The 27,264-nt window shown below is 42.4% G+C and overlaps 1 protein-coding gene across 8 annotated transcripts in view; it reads left to right on the top strand.

Moving 5' to 3' along the window:
- The window catches only part of AIRE (autoimmune regulator), a 119,273-nt gene extending 106,436 nt beyond the window's left edge, over positions 1 to 12,837 (top strand). For 7 of the 8 annotated variants that reach the window (XM_077291062.1, XM_077291061.1, XM_077291066.1 and 4 more), the window contains 3 exons: positions 2,840 to 3,341; positions 7,741 to 7,809; positions 12,616 to 12,837. In XM_077291062.1, coding sequence (XP_077147177.1) covers positions 2,840 to 3,341; positions 7,741 to 7,809; positions 12,616 to 12,675 — 631 coding nt within the window. In that variant the 3' untranslated portion in view covers positions 12,676 to 12,837. The remainder of the gene's footprint in view (positions 1 to 2,839; positions 3,342 to 7,740; positions 7,810 to 12,615) is intronic. The other variant, XM_077291065.1, reaches the window with a different exon arrangement.
- Positions 12,838 to 27,264: the final 14,427 nt, after the last annotated feature.

Consider the following 27,264-nt stretch of genomic DNA (forward strand, 5'->3'; position numbering starts at 1 on the left):
TCTACCTGTCCAGTATTATTGGGTTTTATTGTGTATACTTATTTGCCTGTTTTTTGTATTTGATGCGCTAATAAAGCTTTGTATAAATTTTTCTAAAAAATATTTTCATGGCATTTGTTATTTATTTGATATTAGTAGCTACTTGGGAATTGTAGGCTCTTTTTTCTTTCTTATGGTTACCATATTGCTCTTAGAGAGTTTTTCCTATGAATATGGTCTTTGCATGTTATCACTTCTGGCATGTATTTATATACAGTGGGGCAAAAAAGTATTTAGTCAGTCAGCAATAGTGCAAGTTCCACCACTTAAAAAGATGAGAGGCGTCTGTAATTTACATCATAGGTAGACCTCAACTATGGGAGACAAACTGAGAAAGAAAAATCCAGAAAATCACATTGTCTGTTTTTTTTATCATTTTATTTGCATTTTTTGGTGGAAAATAAGTATTTGGTCAGAAACAAAATTTCATCTCAATACTTTGTAATATATCCTTTGTTGGCAATGACAGAGGTCAAACGTTTTCTGTAAGTCTTCACAAGGTTGCCACACACTGTTGTTGGTATTTTGGCCCATTCCTCCATGCAGATCTCCTCTAGAGCAGTGATGTTTTTGGCTTTCCGCTTGGCAACACGGACTTTCAACTCCCTCCAAAGGTTTTCTATAGGGTTGAGATCTGGAGACTGGCTAGGCCACTCCAGGACCTTGAAATGCTTCTTACGAAGCCACTCCTTCGTTGCCCTGGCGGTGTGCTTTGGATCATTGTCATGTTGAAAGACCCAGCCACGTTTCAACTTCAACGCCCTTGCTGATGGAAGGAGGTTTGCACTCAAAATCTCACGATACATGGCCCCATTCATTCTTTCATGTACCCGGATCAGTCGTCCTGGCCCCTTTGCAGAGAAACAGCTCCAAAGCATGATGTTTCCACCACCATGCTTTACAGTAGGTATGGTGTTTGATGGATGCAACTCAGTATTCTTTTTCCTCCAAACACGACAAGTTGTGTTTCTACCAAACAGTTCCAGTTTGGTTTCATCAGACCATAGGACATTCTCCCAAAACTCCTCTGGATCATCCAAATGCTCTCTAGCAAACTTCAGATGGGCCCGGACATGTACTGGCTTAAGCAGTGGGACACGTCTGGCACTGCAGGATCTGAGTCCATGGTGGCGTAGTGTGTTACTTATGGTAGGCCTTGTTACATTGGTCCCAGCTCTCTGCAGTTCATTCACTAGGTCCCCCCGCGTGGTTCTGGGATTTTTGCTCACCGTTCTTGTGATCATTCTGACCCCACGGGGTGGGATTTTGCGTGGAGCCCCAGATCGAGGGAGATTATCAGTGGTCTTGTATGTCTTCCATTTTCTAATTATTGCTCCCACTGTTGATTTCTTCACTCCAAGCTGGTTGGCTATTGCAGATTCAGTCTTCCCAGCCTGGTGCAGGGCTACAATTTTGTTTCTGGTGTCCTTTGACAGCTCTTTGGTCTTCACCATAGTGGAGTTTGGAGTCAGACTGTTTGAGGGTGTGCACAGGTGTCTTTTTATACTGATAACAAGTTTAAACAGGTGCCATTACTACAGGTAATGAGTGGAGGAAAGAGGAGACTCTTAAAGAAGAAGTTACAGGTCTGTGAGGGCCAGAAATCTTGTTTGTTTCTGACCAAATACTTATTTTCCACCATAAAATGCAAATAAAATGATAAAAAAAACAGACAATGTGATTTTCTGGATTTTTTTTTCTCAGTTTGTCTCCCATAGTTGAGGTCTACCTATGATGTAAATTACAGACGCCTCTCATCTTTTTAAGTGGTGGAACTTGCACTATTGCTGACTGACTAAATACTTTTTTGCCCCACTGTATATATATATATATATATATATATATATATATATATACACTGTATATATATAAATAAATAAAAAAGTATAAAAGATTGAATCGTCGCCTTTTCCCCATATCAAAAAAAGTAAAAAACAATTTGTAAAATGTGAAAAGTTTAAATTAATTAGGCCATACGATAAGAGTAGAAAAGTAAATACATGAAAAAGTCAGAGTTGCCAAAATGCAATAAAAAGCTATCAAAATGTCCTTTATACCTCAAAATGGTACAAATAAAAATAACAACTGAATATGTAAAAAAAGCAAACCCTTGCACAGGTTCACTGTTGGAAAAATAAATCCATTACAGGTCCTTGAAAATGGTGGCACAAATCTTAAATGTTTTATACAATTTAACCACTAAAACATAAAACAAGACAAGCTTGGAATCGCGGTAATTTTTCTGACCTGTAGAATCATTGCGCAAGGCAATTTTTACTGTGCAACGAACGTTGTAATAACTAAACTTAAAAATCGATGTTGAAATGTCATGTTTTTTCACTATTTCAACCCACTTGTAATCTTTTGTCCATTTTTCAGGGCATTATGCGGTGTAATTGAAATCTACAAATTGTCTCGCAAATAAAACCAAGCCCTAATATTGCTATATTGATGCAAAATTATGTTATAGCTCTCAGAGGAAGAGGAAAGAAACCAAAAGCGCAAAAATGCTAAATGTCCCAGTACTCAAATGGTTAAAATAATTAAAAAAAATGTACATACAGGTACATTCTTCAATCAAAACAACTCCCTTTGGTCTTGAGGCTTCACCCACAATGAGCTGATTATGGCTGTGGGAGCCATGTAATATTATATGTTGCCCATTGAATTCAATACACATGTGAAATGAATAGGTGATGTGATATACATTTTACATGAACATGTGTCAGAGACGTCCAGGAAACCTATCAATCTTACCACTGACTAAACTAATGCTGTGAATTCTTATTTTTTCTTGCAGTGTAATACAGAACACACAGGTCTGCTCTGATCAGCATCAAATATACAACCAGCAGACACTGCACCCCAAAGTGTGTCCTGCACCCCAAGCCCGATCCCAGCTGAAGACACTGAGTTCCCATCAACCCATATCTAAACCTCACACTGGTCCTCATTTATTATCACACCCATGTCCGTCACAAACCCCTCTACAACAGATTTGCACACAGCTTCCTCTTCAGCCCCAAATCGGGAACGCCCAAAAAGTTCATAATCCTACAAATCCAACCCAAATTCAGAGCTATAACGTAGGAGTGCCGCAGATTTCTCTCCAAAATGTTCACTCCCAGTTACCCCAGTCTGACGGCAACCTCCTACAAGAAACCTGTCCTGGGGCCAGTGAGGTGCATCAGTTTGAGAGGCCTCCTCCTTTAGCACCTAGAGCAGAACCTCCATTTGTACCAGCTGGAGGAGATGTGGTGCCAGGCCCTGGATTATCACATATGGAAGTGACTGAGGCTAAGGTGAGGACTGCATGACTCCTGATTTATTGTGGATGCAAAAAGCATTTTTACCCAATGACTTAATGGAAGTCGACGGCAAGAAGATGCTGTATTCATTACATATGCATAGAAACTGGACCTTCTACTATTTTAGCTGGTTTTAAGGAAGTGGTGTACACTGGAAAATTGTGCACCATACAAGATAACCAGGAATAAGGAACTGTAACTAATAAGCTGAATATAATGCTTGATCAGTGATGATTTCATCAGAACAAAGGGGCAGTGAGTGACACATCACAGTATCCAGTATATTTCTACCTATATGCAAGGTGCATTCAATGGGTAGCGGCAGCTGCTGGGTCTTTTTAATAGAAGCTGTTCTGCAGTATCTGGTAGTGGGTGCTACACGTTGAATGAGCTGCAGTCTAAGAACCTGTTTCATCATTTACGGGGGGTTTTAAGTGACTTTTCTTTTTTGACTTGTTGTTTTTTTTTTTCATACAATTCATGAATTTTGTGCAAACCCCAAAATTGTCTTTTATTCTGTCTTTAACTGGTTTTTAGAACTTTTTTAGTAGAAAGTCGCACTTTTTGAAAATAGAATTATAATACCTGGCATACATAAAATCACACCAAGTGTAAAATGGGAGTAGACTTGGGGAAAATGCAATGAATCTGCTAAAACATTTGTAAATGCTACATTGACGTAAAAATCAGAAAACTAAGTAAACATAAAAGACAACTTGCAAAAGGCCCAAATCATTTGATGAATTTGTCCCAAATGAAAAAATCACCATTGAGAGTTGTCCATTCCAAAAATTGGTGGAAATTGGACCAAAAGAATTTAAAGTAGTTACTGCTGGCCAGGTGCCGGGAGATAATACTGATGATCTTTTCAACTGGTCAATAATATACAGTGACCGGACAATAACATTAGAGAAATCCATGCTGAACCTGACAAAAATGCTACGCCAGGGTTGGATATCTGTTGTCAATAATTGTCACTCACTTTTTGAGATGAACTTTTGTTAATGACCAAATATTTATTTTCCACCATAACTTGCTAAATAAATCTTGCCAAATCAGACAAGAAGATTTTTCTGGATTTGTTTTCTCTTTTTGACTCTCATAGTTGTCGTCTACCTATGATGTCAATTACAGGCCTCTCTCATCTATTTAAGTGGGAGAACTTGCGCAATTGGTGGCTGACTAAATACTTTTTCCCCAATGTATTAACTACGCTTATTTTTCATAAATCAGCAGTACAAGGAAAGTAAGAAACTACCGTATATACTCGAGTATAAGCCGACTTGAGTATAAGCCGAGACCCCTAATTTTGCCACAAAAAAATGGGAAAACTTATTGACTTGAGTATAAGCTGGGGGTGGGAAAAGCAGCAGCTACTGGTAAATTTCAAAAATAAAAATAGATACCAATAAAAGTAAAATTAATTGAGACATCAGTAGGTTAAGTGCTTTTGAATATCCATATTGAATCAGGAGACCCATATAATGCTCCATACAGTTCATGATGGGCCCCATAAGATGCTCCATACAAAATACGCTACATATAATGCTCCATAAAGTTTGATGGGAACCATAAGATGCTCAATATTAAAATATGCCCCATGTAATGCTGCATAAAAGGATGATTTCCCCCATAAGATGCTCCATAGAATATTATGCCCCATATAATGCTGCACAAAGGTTGATGGCCCCATAAGATGCTCCATAGATTATGCCCCATATAATGCTGCACAAAGGTTGATGGCCCCATAAGATGCTCCATAGATTATGCCCCATACAATGCTGCACAAAGGTTGATGGCCCCATAAGATGCTCCATAGATTATGCCCCATATAATGCTGCACAAAGCTTGATGACCCCATAAGATGCTCCATAGATTATGCCCCATATAATGCTGCACAAAGGTTGATTGCCCCATAAGATGCTCCATAGATTATGCGCCATATGCTGCTGCGATTAAAAAAAAATAAATAAATAATAATGACACACCTCTTGTCGCTCAGGCCCCCGGCACTTGCAATATTCACCTGTTCCTGTTTCACCGCCGCGCGCCGCTGTGTCTTCCTGGTCTCTGCAATGACTGTTCAGGCAGAGGGCGCGCACTAACCACGTCATCATGCCCTCTGACCTGAACGTCACAGCCAGAGGATGCGGAAGACGGAGTCTGGTGGTGGAACGGGGAAAGGTAAATATCGCATGGCTCCCCCTCCCCCTTCATATTCACCCTCCCGGCGCAGTCCCTGCTTCTCCGATGCGATGGTCTCTGGCTCCGATAGCTTGTTCCTGTGTTCAGCGGTCACATGGTACCCCTCATTAAAGTAATAAATATGCACTCCACCCCTGCGGGAGTGGAGTCACGTCCATATTCATTGCTTGAATGAGCGGTACCACGTGACCGCTGAACACAGGAACAAGCTGCCGGCGTTAGAGACAATCTGAGAAGCAGGGACCGCGCGGGAGCAGATGAGTATGATATGACAGCCGACCCCCTGGGACAATGACTCAAGTATAAGCCGAGAGGGGCACTTTTAGCCTTAAAAAAATGGGCTGAAAATCTTGGCTTATACTCGAGTATATACGGTATGTAATATATCTCATCAGAGAAATGTTCTTACTCTTCTTGTCTGTCATGTCTTTGTCTCCTGGTCTAAATGTTCTTCATCATAAACTATTTAAAGAGGTTCCCTGAGAAATGTTAAATAATAATTAAATAATAAACATTTAAATGTTATACATTTTTCTAAATTCCTTTTTTTTAGCAAAAAGGTATGCTTTATCTAGTGCATTCTATCAGTATTTTAAAGATGGCAACTGCCAGCTATAGCATTGTGTAGTCATCTCAGATTTCGGAGAACACACAGTGGGACGGGGTGCTGATGGGAACCAATGCATGCGAGTGCATTGGCAATGACGTCATTTAGATGCCATTGTCAGAGATTAAGGGTGTGTGCGCCCTTTAAGTATTTGCTTGCAGAAATTACTGCATGGTTTCTGCATCTCTTGGCAGCAAAAACTATACGGCAAAAAAACGTGCACATTAACCATGCGATTATGGCTGGCACCTTCTTGCAGGAGCATTTTTTAAATACATTATGTAAACTAGGGGGTGGGTCACTGTGAGGGATCAGTGACCTATCAGCAGGCTGCATTACGAATATATAATCAGAGCACCACATACCCCAACCTCGCCTTAGGGCACGAGAATCTCATTAACACAAAACTGAAAATAAAGATTAAGAAACAGCCACAAGACAGATTTCATCACCCAAGCTATCATTTTATTCAGTATAACAGTGCGACCTGACACTGTCTGTGGGTTACTGTGCCCAATCCTGCTGACAGGTTCCCTTTAACCGCTTCAGGGTTTGGAAACCGTGAGGCAATTAAGAGAAGTGGCATGTTCATTCCTAAGGCGGCTTCTATCAGGAAGCTTCTTGCTAGACATAGTTTAATATATATATAAAAAAAAACACGTTGGAGTGGAGCCTTCACAAAAACAAGGTCAAAATCGCCAGTGAAGTTGCTTCAGGAAAAAGGCTGCCAGCTCTTTAATAAAACGGCTTTGCCTCAGAAAACCTCTAAGACTATGTTCACATTCTATTTCTGGTAGAAAAACTGTAGGAAAACAAAAGCGCACAAGATCATTAGGTGATACCCTTTTGGGTACAAAGGAAAGAAAAAGGAAGGTGCTCACCTAAGCAGGTTGCGTGCAGGCCCAACTCCTATGAACATCTGAATATAACAATGCCTATGACCACCTGAATATATCAGCTGCTGCTGCCCCGTGGCTGGGGGGTGATCTCCTCCAGGATAGTTGACCAATTTGGAGGAAAACACGATAGGCTGCACTGATGTCATGAAGAATCCTTAGGACCAAGATGAGTTGAATGGTTTCCCATTTCTGCCACACATTTGTGGCTCGGTGCTTCTGTCTGGAAACGGGATTCAGATGTATTCAACGAGTGAGCCGTTCTCTATAATAAAGAAGATGGAATCTCCGTGTGGCATCCACTTCGGCAGGATCTGATATGGTTTAGATGGCTACTAAAGTGTGTTAGACTGCGCTTTTGTGCTCATCCAAAAATACAGACCCTACTGAAACAGAGGTTTGATGGAGCGCAAAGTGACTCATTATAGTAAATGGCTCCGTCAGGGGTTCAGCCCTAATCCTATCATCATTTGTCTCTTTTCCATGGTGTGTGGGGCATTAATGAAATGGAAGAAAAATTCCAACATGACTTTCCATTCTTGGAAGGTTTTGTAAACCCGTTAAAGCCTATAAATGTGCAAAAAAAATATAATATTTTGAGTCATTTCCTCATTCTATCAGTTTAAGTATACATTAATTTCTATATACCATATATTTATTTATTACATTTTTTATTTATTTTCAGGTTGCGACTGAAACTATTGGCAGCAACCTGACATTGAGTCGACATGAACTAGAATGTCTCATTACTGAGGTAAATATCATGGCGGTGTGTTAGTATATACCTCAATATTCATAGAAGGAGCAGCATTCTATAAAGTATGAGGACAGTATTTATTTGTAGTACGAACAGGCTAGAACTGGATGCTAGTTATAGCGATGTCGCTGACCACAAGGTTTGCCTTTTCCTGTGTTGATCTGAAAATACCACTACTCTTATAAAAGGGTTATGTGACTGCAGTAGTAGATCTTTGTACCTCACTATAGTGAAATATTTCAGCTATGTGAATCCGGCTTATTCCCTGTATAGGTCCAGTCACATACACATCAGCCTCATGTACAGAGTCACTTTGTTCGTAGAAGGAGGTGGATATCGTTCTGCCCCTGAAATAAGCCTTGTTCTTAGGGGAGTTGGCAGCACTATCTTTAGAGAAGCTCTAAAGTCATAAATAGGGAGAAAAAAATAAAAATGGCTGAGATGGAAATAACCCTTTAAGGACTTTTTTCCATGCGCTATAATCATTTGGTCATTGACCTGTGTAAACACTGGTGCGATTAGTCAATGAATGAGAAAACTCTTATTTAGGCTTAAAGGGGTTGTCATGTCTTAGGCTACAAGCCTGCAGCCATTCGATGTGACTGCAGATTAAGGAACCTTTCCTCATATCATGTGCACTGTGAGGATTCCCTGATGCTGGCAGCAGGTGGTCATTACAGCTACATTCTGACTAAACTTGTCCGGCCTAGCTCAATACAGTTGCATTGAGTGAGACTGCGCCCATCAAGCCGACACGTGACTGCATGTATCCAAATCACATATTTGCGGTCATATGCGGGCACTGGAGAATCCTCACATCTCACAGATAGGGTGATTGCAGTCTCAAACAGGTTTTCCTCTAGGATTGCCCTGTATTTAGCTCAATCAATCTTCCCATCAACTCTATCCAGCTTCCCTGTCCCTGCGGAAGGAAAGCATCCCTACAGCATGATTCTGCCACCACCATGTTTGACGTGGGGTTGGTATTTTCAGAATGATGTGCAGTTTTAATTTTCCTCACACATAGTGTTTTGCATTTAGCCCAAAAAGTTCTACTTTGGTCTCATTTGGCCAGAGCACCTTCTTTTACATGGTAGCTGTGTAACCATACATGGCTCTTTGTAAACTGCACATGGGACGTCTTATGGCTAGCTTTAAAAAATGGCTTTCTTCTTGTCACTTTTCCATAAAGGCCAGATTTGTGGAGCATACGACTTAGGCCACTACCATATAACACGGCCAAGTGCTATGCGATAAAACATCGCATAGCACTTGGCCCAGTGTTACTTTATGGAGCAGCTCAGATCTGCAATTATTTTCTCATGCCGATTCAGCATGACTGAACAATCGCAGCATGTTGCGATTTGCAGCGAAACTCGTCTCACTCGCACCCATACAAGTTTATGGGTGCAAGTGACCCAAAGCACAGCACTCGGATATCACCAGAGTGCGGTACGATATACAGCGATGCCGGTGGCAGAGGAGATGGAGAAATTAATTTCTCCACCTCCTCCACAGCTGTGCCCCGATCATCTTTGTGCGACAGGATCGGAGCACAGTAGCATGACACTCGGCTCCCACTCGCAGCAGAGCAGAAGCGGAGGGTCATTAGCATATCGCATCCGATGCTCACGCGTGAATAGTGTGAATCCAGCCTAATAGCTGTTCTGTGGACAGATTCTTCCACCTGAGCTGTGGATCTCTGCAGCTCCTCAAGAGCGACCATGGGCCTCTTGGCTGCTTCTCTAATTAGTGCTCTACTTGCTTTGAATGTCAGTTTAGGTGGATTCCCATGTCTTGGTAGTTTTCCAGTTGTACCATACTCCTTTCATTTCTGGTTATGGATTGAACAGTGCTTTGTGAGATGTTCAGAGCTTGGGCTATTTTTTTTTTCAACCTAACTCTGCTTTACTATTCTCCACAACTTTATCCTTCACCTATCTGGAGAGTTCCTTGTTTTTTTTATTATGTTACTTTATCCATAATATTCCCACTAAATCTCAGCACCCTTCACAGAACAGCTCTAGCTATACTGAGAATAAATTACGTATAGGTAGACTTAATTTTACTAATTAGTGACTTCTGGAGGCAACTGGTCACCCAGAATTTTGTATAGGGGTATCAGACTACAGGAGATTGAATACAAAAGCATATCACAATTTTCAGATTTATATTTCTAAAATAATTTAAAAGATGTGTATCAATTCATTTACACTTCACAAATACTTGCTACTTTGTATTGGTATGTCACATAAAATCCTAATAAAATACATTTAAGTTTGTGGGTGTAATGTGAAAAAATGTGTAAACATTCATGTTATATGAATACTTTTTCATGCCACTGTACATTTAACATAAACATTTAAATCACTGCCCTTTTGCAATCTGAAAGTAACAAAGTTTGCATGTCTGATTTCCCTACAAATGCAAAGGGTGTATCTATCAAAATATAAAATTACTTAACCCATATAATAAACACTGTAACCATGTTTCATTCACCACCACCAAAAAACAATGAAAACTGATCAAAATGATGTACAGTGGCATGTAAACGTTTGGACACCCCTGGTCACAATTACTGTTATCGTGAACAGTTAAGTACCGTATATACTCGAGTATAAGCCGCCCCCCCCCTAATGTTGGCACAAAAAACTAGGAAAACTTAATGACTCGAGTATAAGCCTAGGGTGGAAAATGCAGCAGCTACTGGTAAATTTCAAAAATAAAAATAGATACCAATAAAAGTAAAATTAATTGAGACATCAGTAGTTTAAGTGTTTTTGAATATCCATATTGAATCAGGAGCCCCATATAATGCTGCATACAGTTCATGATGGCCCCATAAGATGCTCCATATAAAATACGCCACATATAATGCTCCATACAGTGTATGATGGGCTCCATAAGATGCTCCATATTAAAATATGCCCCATATAATGCTGCACAAATGTTGATTATGACCCCATAAGATGCTCCATACAGACATTTGCCCCATACAATGCTGCACAAATGCTGATTATGGCCCCATAAGATGCTCCATAGACACATTTGTCCTGTATAATGCTCCACAAATGCAGATTATGGCCCCATAAGATGCTCCATAGAGATATTTGCCCCATATAATGCTGCACATGGCCCCATAAGATGCTCCATACAGAAATTTGCCCCATATAATGCTGCACATTGCCCCATACAGATATTTGGCCCACATAATGCTGCACATGGCCCCATAAGATGCTCCATACAGATATTTGCCCCATATAATGCTGCACATGGCCCCATAAGATGCTCCATACAGACATTTGCCCTATATGCTGTTTCTGCGATTAAAAAAATAACATACTCACCTCTCAGGCCCTCGGCACTTGCGATATTCACCTGCTCCCCGTTCCACCGCCGACTGCGGCTGTGTCTTCCCTGTCCTCTGCACTGACGTTCAGACAGAGGGCGGCACTCACTAATCGCGTCATCGCGCCCTCTGACCTGAGCATCACTGCAGAGGACAGGGAAGATGCAGCAGCACCGACGGTGGAATGGGGAGCAGGTGAATATAGCGCACTGCGTTATACTCACCTGCTCCTGGCGCTGTCCCAGCACGTCTGTTCCCCGGCGCCGGCAGCTTCTTCCAATAGTGAGCGGTCACATGGTACCGCTCATTACAGTAATGAATATGCCGCTCCACCCCTATGGGAGTGGAGTCGGGTCCATATTCATTACTGTAATGAGCGGTACTATGTGACCGCTCACTACAGGAAGAAGCTGCCGGCGCCGGGGAACCAGGGACGTGCTGGGACCGCGCCAGGAGCAGGTGAGTATTATTACACAGCTCCGCTCCCCATCCCCTGCTGGGTATGACTCGAGTATAAGCCGAGAGGGTTACTTTCAGCCCAAAAAAGTGGGCTGAAAATCTCGGCTTATACTCGAGTATATACGGTAATACAAATGCCTCAAAACATTCTCTCATTATTCTGCCATTTGGCAAATATTAACAATTGTGGTAATCCAATTGACCTAAAACGGTAACTGTTCCCAATAACAGTAATTGTGACGAGGGGTGTCCAAATTTTTACATGCCACTGTATGTACCCCAAAATGGTACCAATCAAAACTACAGCTCACCTTGCAAAAAAAAAGTGCTAATTGAAAAATACAACTCCATCTGGAAAAATAAAAAGTTATGATTCTAAGAAAATGGTGAAACGAACATTTTATTTTTTTTTTTTACAGAATTTTTTTAAAACCACCAAAATAGAAAGAAAACTACAGTATACAATTTTGGTATAGCTGTAATTGTACTAGCCTGAAGAATCACATTAATTTTTAGATGCAGCATGGGGTGGAGCATTGACTCCTAAAGAGGAGACCAAACTTTGTGGGGAAAAAATGCTAATTACCTTATACCACCCAAACAAGAGACCTATCTGTAGACAACATTGTTTGGGCGTTTTTGCCCCTCATCAGTGCAGGGTACTATGTGGTACTTTTAATATTTTTTTTCCAATAGAACATTGCCTTGAAAATTAGTCTTTATAAATAGTGAAGTCTCTTAAATGAGAGCCGATACCATTGCAGAGTTGTGTCTAATGCATCTAATTCAGCCAACCATTATCTGTACTAGTGAGGGGCAAAAACTCAGAAATAGTGCAGTCTTAAGATGGGTCTCTGGTTTGGCTGGATGGAGCCGTTTTTCATAGGTTAATAGTATCAATGAATATTACAATCATTACGGAAGCTGTTCATCGATAAGATCTTGGTTTCGTGTTGTACTTGTGCCTTCATGTACTTATTTCTCTTTTCTGACAGAGTTCATTTGATTGCTTCTTACAGTGGGCGTTCCAGAACATGACTCGTCCATTGACGTAATTTGACAAACCCTCATCTTCTGCTTTCTTCACATCAGTCTCAGAAGTTTAGTTTTATTTACGCTATGTTAAATAAAATAACCCACTTCAAATAAAAGGATAACATGAGACCAAAATTAATTTGTCGCTTTCTTTCAGGGTTTCGATAATGGGGACCCATGTGTGTGAGGTCAGACATAAACTTACCTGCCATTACATAAACTGTCAGCTTAATGTCTAACAATTAAAGGGAACCTGTCAGCAGAATTGTGCACAGTAACCTACAGGCAATGTCAGGTTAGCGCCATTATACTGATTAAAATGATACCTGGGGTGATGAAATCCGTCTTGTGGTTGTTGTTTAATCTTTATTTTCAGTTTTCACTTAATGATATGCCTGTGCTCCGGGGCGGCCTGTGGCGGGGTCTACATGTGGTGCTCTGATTAGATATTCATAATGCAGACTGCTGACAGTTTGCATAATGAATACCTATACATATTGATATTCCCATACCTCAGCTTCTAGCAACCACTTGGTAAGTGACCCAGCTTTCCACACTGACTTTCCCATACCTAAGCTTCTAGCAACCACTTGTTATGCTTTTCAACCAGCCCCTGCTTTACTCCCAATGTTATTTATGACCTTATTTACCCTGCCTTGATCATTTGCATCTGGCTCTTTCTTAATTATTTAACCAAGATGACCACAGACCACTCCTCTCTGCTTGACACCTGAATGCACTTTCTAGCACATGTATTGCAAAGCATAAGTCTGCCAAGACGTCAGTCTGCCCAGTGAATCATATAAGTGTATCATACAAGTGTGTGGCGCTGTGAAAGAATGAATCCAGAATTGAACCAGAAGGGAACTGAAGGTAACTGGATAGCCACTGTAAACAATGTTTCTGTTTGTTTCCACTCTCACCCCTACAATCCCTCACTTTCTGCCACCCCCCTAATCCCTACACCAAGTAAGGGTACCGTCACACAGTACCATTTTAATCGCTACGACGGCACGATCCGTGACGTCGCAGCGATCGTATGATTATCGCTCCAGCGTCGTAGACTGCGGTCACACGTTGCAATCACGGCGCTGGAGCGATGCCGAAGTCCCCGGTAACCAGGGTAAACATCGGGTAACTAAGCGCAGGGCCGTGCTTAGTAACCCGATGTTTACCGTGGTTACCAGCGTAAACGTAAAAAAACAAACCGTACATACTCACCCGTCGGTGTCCTTCAGGTCCCTTGCCGTCTGCTTCCTGCTCTGAGTGCAGCCGTACAGTGAGAGCAGAGCGCAGCACCGCTGCGCTCTGCTCTCACTTTCCGGCCGGCACTCAGAGCAGGAAGCAGACGGCAAGGGACCTGAAGGACACCGACGGGTGAATATGTACGGTTTATTTTTTTACGTTTACGCTTGTAACCAGGGTAAACATCGGGTTACTAAGCGCGGCCCTGCGCTTAGTTACCCGATGTGTACCCTGGTTACAAGCGAAGACATCGCTGGATCGCTGTCACACACAACGATCCAGCGATGTCAGCGGGTGATCAAGCGACGAAAGAAAGTTCCAAACGATCTGCTACGACGTACGATTCTCAGCATGGTGTCTGATCGCAGTAGCGTGTCAGACACAGCGATATCGTAACGATATCGCTAGAACGTCACGAATCGTACCGTCGTAGCGATGGAAATTTCAATGTGTGACGGTACCCTAAGGAATTGGCTATCTCTCCCCCCCATCCATCTCACCTCCTCAGAACTGTTCCTCAACATACAATCTCTGTCTCCAAACACAGACAGCCCTCTCCTGCTCCCACCTGCTATCACTTTCTCTGCTCCTCCTTACTGCTGGTGATATTTCTCCAAATCCTGGTCCTCCTCACCACATCCCAAAAGTCATTTCTACCTCCCATCCACAATATATCGCAAATTTCCATAACCTCTCTAACCTTATACCAATTCGTCCATTCACGGCTTCCCCAGTCCCACTAGCAGGAGCTCTATGGAACGCTCGCTCTGTCTGCAACAAACTTTCCTACATGCATGATCTTTTCATTACTCACAAACTTTCCTTCCTCGCTATCACTGAAACCTGGCTCACCCCCTCTGACACAGCCTCTCCAGCTGCACTTTCATATGGTGGATTCCAACTTTCCCACACCCCCTGCCCCAGCAGCAAGCATGGTGGAGGAGTTGGTTTTCTCCTGTCAGATAGCTACTCCTTCACCCAAATCCCACTGCCACCCTCTGTTACCCTCCCTTTCATTGAGGTGCACTCTGTGTGCACCTACTCCCCCTCCAACCTCCAACTGGCTGTCATTTATCGCCCCCCCCAGCCAGCCACCACCGTCTTTGACCACTTCACCACTCGCTGAATCCCTTCTCCCTCTTACAGACATAGGTTCCCTAAACAATGCAGATGCCGCTGCCACTTTATATAACACCACAATAGCTGCAGCTCTTGAATCGGTTGCCCCTCTCACACATACCAAAGCTCACAAAATCAACAGACAACCCTGGCACACCAGCCTGACCAAAGAACTGAGGCGGGCTTCCAGGGTTGCTGAGCAATGATGGAATAGATCACACTCCAATGAGGACTTCATTGCATTCAAACAGTCCCTCACTAATTTCAAGGCCACACTTGCCACAACAAAACAAACCTACTTCTCATCTCATATCCTCCCTGTCTCACAACCCTAAACAGCTATTCAGCACCTTCAATTCTCTCCTCTATCCCCCAGCACATAGTCCCTCTCCACTTATCTCAGCTGAAGACTTTGCATCATTCTTCAAACAGAAGATTGATAACATCAGAGAAAGCTTTGGCCTACAACCCCACAACCCCGCATCCTAACTACTCAGCCCTCCTCCTCCAAAACCAACTTCCCCATCACTACAGAAGACCAAATTTCCTCCCTACTCTCGAGATCACATCTCACCACCTGTGCACTTGACCCAATCGCATCCTACTTCATCTCAAACCTCACCACAGTCTTTATCCCAACTCTAACCCATCTCTTCAACCTATCACTAACAACTGGTGTGTTCCCGTCATGCTTCAAACATGCCTTGATTACACCCATCCCCAAAAAGCACTCGCTTGACCCAACCTCTGTATCTAGCCATTGCCCCATATCGCTTCTTCCCTATGCCTCAAAACTACTGGAAGAACATGTCCATTTCGAACTCTCCTCCCACCTCTCTTCCTGCTCGCTCGTTGACTGCTTACATTGTGGCTTCCGACCACATCACTCCACTGCAACTGCCCTAACAAAAGTCACCAATGACCTACTGACTGCCAAAGCCAAGCGACACTACTCTGCCCTTCTCTTCCTGGACCTGGCCTCTGCCTTTGACACAGTGGACCACTCCCTATTACTACAGACCCTCTCATCTTTTGGCATCACAGACTTGGCCCTATCTTGGATCGCGTCATATCTAACAGACCAGACATTCAGTGTCTCCCACTCACACACCACCTCCTCACCTCTCCCCGTATCTGAGTCCCGTAAGGCTCAGTCCTATGGCCCTTGCTCTTCTCCATTTACACCTTCAGCCTGGGACAGCTCATAGGCTGTGTGCACACGTAGCAGATTTTTTGCTTTTTTTTACCGGTTCTTCGCTATAAAAACGCTATAAAACCGCGAAAAAAACGCTAACATTAAGCATCCTATGTAACAGAATGCAATCCGCATTTTTTGTGCACATGCTGCATTTTTTTCCTGAGCGGAATCGCAATCCAGAAAAAAACGCAGCATGTTCATTAAAATTGCGGAATCGCGGCGATTCTGCACACATAGGAGTGCATTGATCTGCTTACTTCCCGCACGGGGCTGTGCACACCATGCGGGAAGTAAGCAGATCATGTGCGGTTGGTACCCAGGGTGGAGGAGAGGAGACTCTCCTCCACGGACTGGGCACCATATAAGTGGTAAAAAAAAGAATTAAAATAAAAAATAGCGATATACTCACCCTCTGGCGGCCCGACCTGTTCTCAGCGGCTTCCGAGGTGTGTGTGTGAAGGACCTGCGATGACGTCGCGGTCACATGACCCGCGGTCACGTGACCGCTACGTCAATGGAAGGTCCTGAACACACAGCATTAGGAACGGACGCCGCTGAGGTGAGTATAACCTTTTTTTTTTAATTTTTTTTATTATTTTTAACATTCTATCTTTTACTATAGATGCTGCATAGGCTGCATCTATAGTAAAAAGTTGGTCACACTTGTCAAACACTATGCTTGACAAGTGTGACCAACCTGTCAAACAGTTTTCCAAGCGATGCTACAGATCGCTTGGAAAACGCTAGCATTCTGCAAGCTAATTATGCTTGCAAAACGCTAGTTTTCTACGGGTATATGTATGCAAATTCTTCATGCGATATACCCGCGGCAGGAGGCACAGAATTGCCGCGGAAATTTCCGCGGCAATTCTGCTACGTGTGAACTCAGCCATAGAATGTCACGGCTTGCAGTATCAACTGTACGCTGATAACACAGGTCTACCTCTCTGGACCAGATATCATCTCCCTACTAACCAAAATCCCACAATGTCTGTCCGCTATTTCATCTTTCTCCACTAGATTTCTAAAAATTAACATGGACCCAACAGAATTCATCATCTTTCCACCATCTCACTCGACTCCCCCAACAGACCTATCCATTAAAGTAAATGGCTGCCTACTCTTCCCAGTCCCACAAGCTCGCTGCCTCGGGTTAATCCTTGACTCTGATCTCTTCTTCAAACCACATATCCAAGCCCTTTCCACTTCCTGCTGACTTCAGCTCAAAAATATTTCCCGGCTCAGTACATTCATCAACCTAGAATCTGCAAAAAACTCTAGTGCATACCCTCATCATCTTCCCCTTTGACTACTGCAACCTCCTGCTCTGTGGCCTCTCCTCTAATGCTCTTGCACCCCTCCAATCTATTCTAAACTCTGCGGCCCAAGTAATCCACCTGTCCTCCCGCTATTCCCCAGCCTCTCCTCTCTGTCAATCCCTTCACTGGCTCCCCATTACCCAGAGACTCCAGTTCAAAACCATAACCATGGCATACAAAGCCATACAAAACCTGTCTCCTCCATACAGCTGTGACCTCGTCTCCCGGTACTTACCTGCAAGCAACCTCCGATCCTCACAAGATCTCCTTCTCTACTCCCATCTTATCACCTCTTCCCACAATCGCATACAAACTTTCTCCCGCGCATCCCCCCTACTCTGGAACCCTCTACCACAACATATCAGACTCTCACCTAATGTGGAAACCTTCAAAAGGAACCTGAAGACCTACCTTTTCCGACCAGCCTACAACCTGCAGTAACCACCAATCCACCAAACCGCTTCACGACCAGCTCTGCCCTCGCCCATTATATTCTCACCCTCGCAGATTGTGAGCCCTCGCGGGCAGGTTCCTCTCTCCTTATGTACCAGTTGTGACTTGTATTGATTAAGATTATTGTACTTGTTTTTTATTATGTATACCCCTTTTCACATGTAAGGCGCCATAGAATAAATGGCGCTATAATAATAAATAATAATACTGAAGGTAAAAACAAAAACACCTCTGCAGGCAGGTGCCAGCCGTGGCACCTGTGCTGCAGCATAATCACATGTTTAGTGTCCAGTTAATAACTATTCTTGATGTTATTGATCAAGTAAAAAAACCCTCAATTTGAAAATGGTGCCTGCCGCACCTGCGCAGTAGCAGCTATCGGTGTGTATAGAGATCCTATAGCAGCACGGTGGCGCAGTGGTTAGCACAGCAGCCTTGCAGCGCTGGGGTCCTGGGTTCTAATCCCACCTTGGACAACATCTGCAAAGAGTTTGTATGTTCTCTCTGTGTTTGCGTGGGTTTCCTTCGGGCACTCCGGTTTCCTCCCACATTCCAAAGACATGCTGATAGGGAATTTAGATTGTGAGCCCAATCGGGGACAGTGAGGATAATGTGTGCAAACTGTGTAAAGCGCTGTGTAATATGTTGGCGCTATATAAAGATTATTATTATTATTATTGCGCAGACGCCGGCGGCGCCATCTTGCTGGAGAACAAAATAATTTCCTCCTGGCTTGCCAGGAGACTAACCGCCTCTCATAGGCTGCAGAGGTGGCTGACAACCTAGGCGTTAGCTGTAAACTATAAAACTTAAAATTCCTCTGCTCTTATTGTTATGATTTTATATTATGTCTGACTTTGCATGGAGACATAAAATGATAAACTGCTATAACAACTGTGAAGGAATTTTTTGAAATTGGAACGGTACAGCGATTTGCCTAATATATTCTCACCTTGTAATACCAGCCTCATTGCTACAATGTTATTCAGGCAAATTTTAATCAGAAAAAAATATTGAAGATTTGGGCACATTATGCCAAAAATGTTTGCCAGTCCTGCTCTAAAGTAGACAAATCTGTGTCTATGCAGAATGCAGAAGACTGGGCAAATCTGAACTAAAAGGAATTACTATTCAAATAGATAACCAAATAAGTGTGGACTTACATTTAGACATTTGTGGTCACAACTGAATACACAAATTGATCTACTGTGCAAACATCCTTACTGTGACTGATAAATCCTAATGACACACATTAAATACGTTCTGCAAACTTGTGGGATTTTACAAATAGTTCTTTGCAAAGGTGAAAAATGATTAGCATAAAAAAACACCGATGTACAATTGTGCATTTTTGTGTGCAGGATTTGGTGATTTAAGTGGTCTAATATCTTGGTTACTGTCTCTCAGAGGAGAATGACTTCTCTTTATACGGTAGTCTGTACATATTAGCGCTCACTATGATGATTGGACAAGTTCAGAAAAAAATAAAAAGTGTCAATTCAGCTGACCACTATGTGTTAGAGATAAGTATCTCAGGAGATATGGAGGGTAGACAGCATGTGGTCTGGGTGTGGTGCACGGAGTATACACTGGTCGGGCTTTGAGGTCAAATAGCTCTCAATGGTCCAAAAAGGGATGTTCTCCAGAACTAAAAGCAAGAAGTTAAAACTTAACAGTTAATCATAGCTGACTTCTTAAAGAAGCACTCCTCCTTCCATCAAATGTATTAAACTCTTAATCTATTGCAATCATCATATTAGGTAACACTGTGTACTTACAATTGCTAATTTTGCCTTTCTACTCAGCTAATTCATCTCTTTTATCGGCTTTATGTAGAAAAAGGAAGTCTCTTGTCCCTGCTTCTGACCCAGCTGCTCCTTCCTCCCCCTGCTATGGACTTTTGCAGTGACTCATGGCTTGTTCGGAGAAAAGTTTAGAAGGATTAAGCTAGTCAGTTTTTAATCACATGATGTCATAGACCTAATGAAAAAGAGAAGATTAGCTGGGTAGAAAGGCAAAATGATCAATTGTAAGTACACAGGGCTGTAAAATATAATGATTGCAATATATTATGAGGATAAAAACTTTGATGGGAGGAGGGCTTCTTTAATCATACCCCACACCAAACTGGATTCTATGATTAAGGGTTTTTCTACATGAAAAGCATAAGCATTACGGGTGTTCTTTTTTAATATATGCACACTCTCCCGATTTTTATTTTTTTGATCCTATATGATTAAAGGCTAAGTTTTAACTAATTACCCTTGGTGCTGGAGAACATCCCATTTTGGACCATTCAGAAAAAAATGTTCGCTCTCCTATGACCCTTGTGTAAGGTCTTTATAAGTAAGACACAGGCACCAAAATGCCACCTTTCTAAAAAAAAAACAAGGGTTATTTTCACCTATATTCAACCGTCTAACAAGTCTCAAGAAAAACGTGGCAAAATTAGATTGAGTGATCCTAATAAAAAGATCACTGCTGTAAAATGTGCTAGATTTGAGAGACGCACACAAAAATCAAATCTAAAGGTACCTTCACACGAAACGACTTCGTAGCGATATCGCTAGCGATCCGTGACGTTGCAGCGTCCTGGCTAGCGATATCGTTTAGTTTGACACGCAGCAGCGATCAGGATCCTGCTGTGATATCGCTGGTCGCTGAATAAAGTTCAGAACTTTATTTGGTCGTCCGATCGCCGTGTATCGTTGTGTTTGACAGCAAAAGCAACGATACCAGCGATATTTTACACTGGTAACCAGGGTAAACATCGGGTTACTAAGCGCAGGGCCGCGCTTAGTAACCCGATGTTTACCCTGGTTACCAGCGTAAAAGTAAAAAAAAAAAAACACTACATACTCACCATCTGATGTCCGTCAGGCCCCCTGCTGTCTGCTTCCCACACTGGCTGAGCGCCGCAAAGTGAAAGTGAAAGTACAGCACAGCGGTGACGTCACCGCTGTGCTCTGCTCTCACTGTACGGCGGCACTCAGTCAGAGCAGGAAGCAGACGGCAGGGGACCTGACGGACATCAGATGGTGAGTATGTACTGTTTGTTTTTTTTTACTTTTACGATGGTAACCAGGGTAAACATCGGGTTACTAAGCGCGGCCCTGCGCTTAGTAACCCGATGTTTACCCTGGTTACCCGGGGACCTCGGCATCGTTGTGTCTGTGTGACAGCTCTCCAGCGATCAAAGAGCGACTCTGCAGCGATTGGCATCGTTGTCGCTATCGCTGCAGCGTCGTTTCATGTGAAGGTACCTTAAGACTATGTGTGCATGTTGAGTATTTTCTTGCAGAAATTTCTGCAAGGTTTCTGCATCTCTTGGCAGGAAAAACGCTGCAGCAAAAACTTGCATTTTTGGTGTGTTATTGTTTGCCTTTTTTGTATGCATTTTTGCATGCAATTTTGTACAGCAATGAAGGCATTTTTGAGCTAAATAAAGATATTTAAAAAAAAAGTTTTGTGATGTAATTTCTTGGTTCAACACCACCTTTTTCATGCTGATGCAGAGGTATCAGGGTAATGGGATTAGGGCTTGGTGTCAGCAGCTGTCATTGACACCTAGCTCTAGGCATAGTAATGAAAAGGTGTCAGCCCGACACCCTCATTACTAAGCTGATAAGAAAACACAAACACACATTGTCACTAGCCTATGTAGGAGCGTTAACAGAACGCATAGGCTGTAACCAGACAGCAACTGATAATTTTTAAGAAAAAAAAATTGCATGGGCTCCCACGTGATTTTAATAACCAGCAGAGGGAAAGCCGACGGGCTGATGTTAATATTCTGGTAAGGAGCCAAAAGCCATAAAGGTTCCCAGGCTATTAATATCAGCTCACAGCCGTTTGCTTAGCTTTTACTGGTAAGGTTACAGGGGGGACCCCAGAAGAAAATTGACATAGGGTCCCCCTATAAAATCTAACCAGCAAAGCCTAGGCATACAGGTGTGGTCTGATATTAATAGCCTAGGAAAGGGCCATGGATATTGGCCCCTCCCAGACTAAAAACATCAACTCTCAGCCACCCTAGGAAAGGCACATCTATAAGATGCGCCAAATCTGCACTTATCCTCGCTCTTCCCACTTTCCCTGTAGCGGTGGCAAGTGGGGTTCATATTTGAGGGGTTGATGTCATCTTTGTATCGTCAGGTGACATCAAGCCCATAGGTTAGGATTGGAGAGGGGTCTATAAGTCACCTATCCATTAGTAACCCCATAGTGATATTGTGTAAAAAACACAGGCACCCAGAATAAAGTCCTTTATTTGAAATAATGACACAGACTCCTTTAATGAATCTTAATTAAACCATATTCACCAATTGCCTAATCCACCGATGCCAACGTCTCCTGCAACAAACATAACAAACCACAATATTCCTCATCTGTCCGCAGAGCAGATAATCCATAATGTCCCACGATGATCCTGATCACTGATGTGACTGCTCTCAAAGATAGACCGCGATACACTGACACAGGAGGTAATCGCCTCCACAGTGTATCACTGAGCTGCCATGAGAAAGTTCATCAGCTGTGGTGATCTCCCTTATGATACCACTGCTGCGTGAGAAAGTTCTCACGAAGCAGTGCCGTGAGTGAGCACACTGAAGCTCATCAGCTGATGGACTCCGGTGACATTGCTCTCACGGCAGCTCAGTGATACACTGTGGGAGCGATTATCTCCGGTCAGTGTATCACCAGCGGCCGGGTACAGCGGTCACATCTCTCGATGTGACTGTTCTACATGTGAGATCGCCGTGGGACACTCAGGATTACGTGGACTACGTTTATTATTTTACATTATTTCTAGGAGACAAGGGCATCGCGGATTGGGTATTAGTTGAGTAGAATGTTTTTTTTATTTTACTTGAATGTGTATGTAATTATTTTACTTTTTTTTTTTTTTTAACTGTGAGCACAGGCGTTATCAGTGACAGCAGACATTGCCCATTGGGAGCAATTGTCTCATCAGCCGACACCTGCTGACCTGAAGAAAGCTTTTTACCACAGGTTACCACTGCGGGTCACAGCTGCGGGGTCACGCTGACATCTGACAGAATGACCCAGCAGCGCTCTGACCAACGGTCTTACCAACGGTAGCGTTTCCGCCGATAAGAACTACCGTGCCGGTGTTTCCCAAAAGAGAAATAGAGTGCACCTCCATTAAATAGTATACATGTCAATATATGTACCAGGGTGCCACCGTGCCTGGAAATACAACATGATCTAAAAAGCAAGAAAGACCAGACACATGAGGGGTGTGCACACTTGTTTCAATACTCAGACCAAGAAAATAATGAAAAAAAAAAATGTAGCTTTATTTGAACACTAGGTCACACAAATCCATAAATAATAAAAACAATTAAAAACATGTAAACATCATGGCAGTTCACCCGTGCCTCTCAAAGTTATAGGGCTCAGTGATTGAAAGGAGTCCCATAGGTCCACGGATCTATACACAGCATGTTCACTTTCACTTGTAATTCTATTGTTATTTTTCATTTTTTGATATTTACGTGTTTTATGGTCTGAGTGAGGATTGTAATGCACAGACTGGCTGCGGGTCTCCTGGCCCAAACTATGAGTGCCTATGAGGCTGCTGAGTTTGGGTCAGTCACGACTGGTCCATTCATCGCACTGAGAAACAAGGAAGTGTGAAAATGGCCTTACACACTGAGAACATGCCACAATTCGGTCTAAAATATTATTATTGACTGTACATGTATTATTGACTGTACATTACTGACTGACATCACCTTTAAATAATCACTGTGATGGCTCTCTCACCTGAGGGATGAGTCTCTTCTGAGACAATCGGATCGATTATGGTAATGAAACTTGGCTAGCACTCTGATCAGAGACAGTTCACAGTGGTCTGAGGCTCTTGTATGAGAGAATTGTATCACAGGTGCGGAGAAGATGGAGAACTTAATTTCTCCATCTTCTCAATTGTGTGTCCGCTTAACTCAGACTGCACTCGGGCGACACCAGAGTTTTACATGCACCTATAGACTTGTATGGGTGTGCGTGATCCGATTTCCAGAGCCACTCTCAGCATGCTGTGATTTTTTTTTTCTCATCCCGCATCGTCATGAGAATAAAATTGCAGATGGTAAATCCCTTTAATAAAATAATGCACATGATGCCTATTGTAATCACAAGGTTTAAAAAAAAAAGTGAAGTCTGCAGTATCTTATCTGAATAGCATTCTGCTTTTAGCTACACAGGAGGAAGCTGTGGGATGTGGCAACGCACAGTGCGTCTTTGTGATGGGCTCCTATTCTGCAATTCTGAGCAGTTACAGATTGGTAGAAACATGTCCACATGAAGGTCAGAACTAGTCCTGGACATTTCATCTGTTAGACAGCAGCAACAGAAGACTGTAAAGGCATTGGGCACAACAGGCGCACCCTACAGACTTTGTAACGCTACCATACCTACCAAACCTGTGATCTTCAGTATTCAAGGTGTGCGGAGTGGAGGTATAACACGCACAGATACACTGTTGCTACACTTGAAAGTAATGAATAATTTCGTTCCCTGCTGTTGCTCTGTGAACCTATCAGTACAAATAGCAGCCTCCATTCCACCTAAAAAGTCCACCAGACACCCTGCTGTTACTTCATCCATCCCACAATGATGGGGATTCCAATAATAAGTCAATTAGAAGGAATAGGCAAAACCATGTTTGAACAGTTTATATCTTCTATGGGGCTCTCCGGGATGTTAGAAAACTGTTCTTACAGCAACAAAGTATAAAATGGACCATAGTCCACCATTTAAATCCCCCAACGCTTTGGTTGTCTCCGCCAGTCTGTGTTTGCTTCTCTACGGTATTGAAGCACCATCCATCCATGCAACAAAACGGCTGCAACAGTCACATACTTTTTTATTTGCATTGCTATTCCTGCTGTGAGGAAATAAGAAAAATAAATATTGGGAAATTCCCTTTAATTAATCCAGCTCCCTTATGTATTGGGAGATAGATGGGCAGTGATGTTACATCTAATAATGGCCGATCGCACATGCATCGAAGCTAGTATCAGCAGACGTCACACCACTGGCCTTGCTCTCCTCCAAAAGTGAGCGAGGGCTGGAAGGCTGGAATGACCCTTTAATGTGTGCAGATTTTTTTGTTCTTTTTTATTTTTTTAGTATTACAACCATGAAGTGTTTTTGTTTTATGTACTATGAAGTGTTTTTTTTTTATATTTTTAATATATCTTTTCCTCTTAAAATTCATAAGAAAAAAATTCCTCTAGAGTTTGCAAATACCATTTCAGGTGTTTTCCTCTTTTTTTTCTTTTACCATCATTACACTGATCACAGATTGTCCTGCTATTTGGACCCTCGAGATAATGTGTATAGGAACATGATGGTATTTCATTTCTGTGCAGCGCCACCACAGAGAAAACTGATCTAATACCTAATCCTCTATGTATCATTGCGATGCGCGGACATGTCGGATGGTCCTGAAAAAGCAGCATTCTCAGTAATTCCCCCCTTTCTGGCTGATTCATGTGAGCTCTGAATAAGGGACCGCCACTATTAACTCAGAATTCACTAAGAGGGGATTTAGCAATCGGACTTCTTAACCAGACAGAACCTTTCAATTAGAAAAGGGTTTTTGATTTCTGAATATAATCTTGGAAGGAAAAGGTGAACTTCTATATAAAAATCTATATTCTACATGTCTATGAACATCTTGATGTATCCAGATGCTTAGTTTTATCATTGCTTTTATGTTCGGACTATATAAATAGGTAACAAATGATCAAACACAATTTGAACACTACTTTGGCCATCTGGAAAGCCTGACAAAATCCTGATTCTTAATCCCTTTAGCGCAATGAGATAATGAGGCCACACATCACAGCACGCACATCCCCGGCCTGGGACAGGAATTAGGGGCGGCCAGTAGTGTGTTACATGCACGGTATATATATCGCGTGTTATACTTATTCATAATTACTATTTATCAACGATGACTCTCTATGGAGCATCAGTGTTAGTGAAGCGCACCCCATTGCCAGATGGCAGGTCAGGCAATCACTGACCCCTTATGGCACAATGGTATTGTACTGTTGTACCATAACTACCCCAAAAAAGTACAGTGGGTATGAGATTTCTATAAATCCCATCAACTTTGCTGGAACCATAAGGGCCCCCATTCACAGCAGACTAATGTCAGCTGAATCTGCCGATATTGACAGGTTTGGCAGATGGTCTACTGTGTATGAGTGCACCGTCCGACTGATCATCAGGAGAGGTTCTGATCGCGCATGTCTGATTTCAGACTGCTGATCGAATTGTTCTCCCTGAGATAACCGCCGGCCAACATTTCACACAAGCTTACAAAATCTAGATTGTCAGGTTTAGTAAACGAAACTAAAACTAAAAACTAAAACCTTTAAAAATTACCCTTATAAATTTACATTTTATTAAACTGTTTAAAACAAAAACAGACAATGACAAGTAATGCCCTACCAGGCAAAAAAAGGGCCTTCTGACCAAAACAGATAAAGATCTACTAGCGTGCTACCAGGGTGACAACAATAAGTGTGCCTTGTCACCCTAATAAACCCTAGACTCACCCCTACATTGCTGCGGAGGTTGGCACTCTACCTTGAATGCAAATTGGTGCATGGAGGCTTGAATTCCTCTAATGCACATGCACGTCTAGTGTGCAAAATATGCTAAGCCATGTGCAGTATCTCATGCAGGGACGCCATTTTGGCATCAGGCATATGGACTATGTCTATGTCGTGATTAAGGGAGCTTAGTCTCCAGAAACGCCTTGAGATTCACACCCACATGGTTTGTGCTGAAGTTTGTATCCTCTATGCTACAAGTTTGTGAATAAAGAAATTTTATCTTCACGGATTCGGAGGAGCTGGACATTCTTCTTTCTTTGGACTATGTCCCTCTATACATCTACTCAGAAGTCTGCTGGCTGAATTAGTGAGTAATTTAAATGCCTCACCCCTCTTTAAAAATTCATAGCTACAACCAGGCTGTTATCTACCTCTGATCTCATGACTTTTTGACACTGATCTTTCCATATGCATCCCGTTGATCTTCTATAATGAGTGGGAAACCCGTCGAGGCTGATCTAGCATTTTTAAGAAACCTCAGATAAGTTTATTTATCATTGATTTTGACATGATATGTCATAGTACTCCGGGAATGGTGCAATAGTTTTTCTATATGGTTCTGATGAACTTTTGTCAACTCTGAACCTTGTAAGGCTGTTTATCTATGTACTATATTAA

The sequence above is a fragment of the Ranitomeya variabilis genome, chromosome 2 (assembly GCF_051348905.1).
Source record: "Ranitomeya variabilis isolate aRanVar5 chromosome 2, aRanVar5.hap1, whole genome shotgun sequence".
NCBI classification, from domain to species: Eukaryota; Metazoa; Chordata; class Amphibia; order Anura; family Dendrobatidae; genus Ranitomeya; species Ranitomeya variabilis.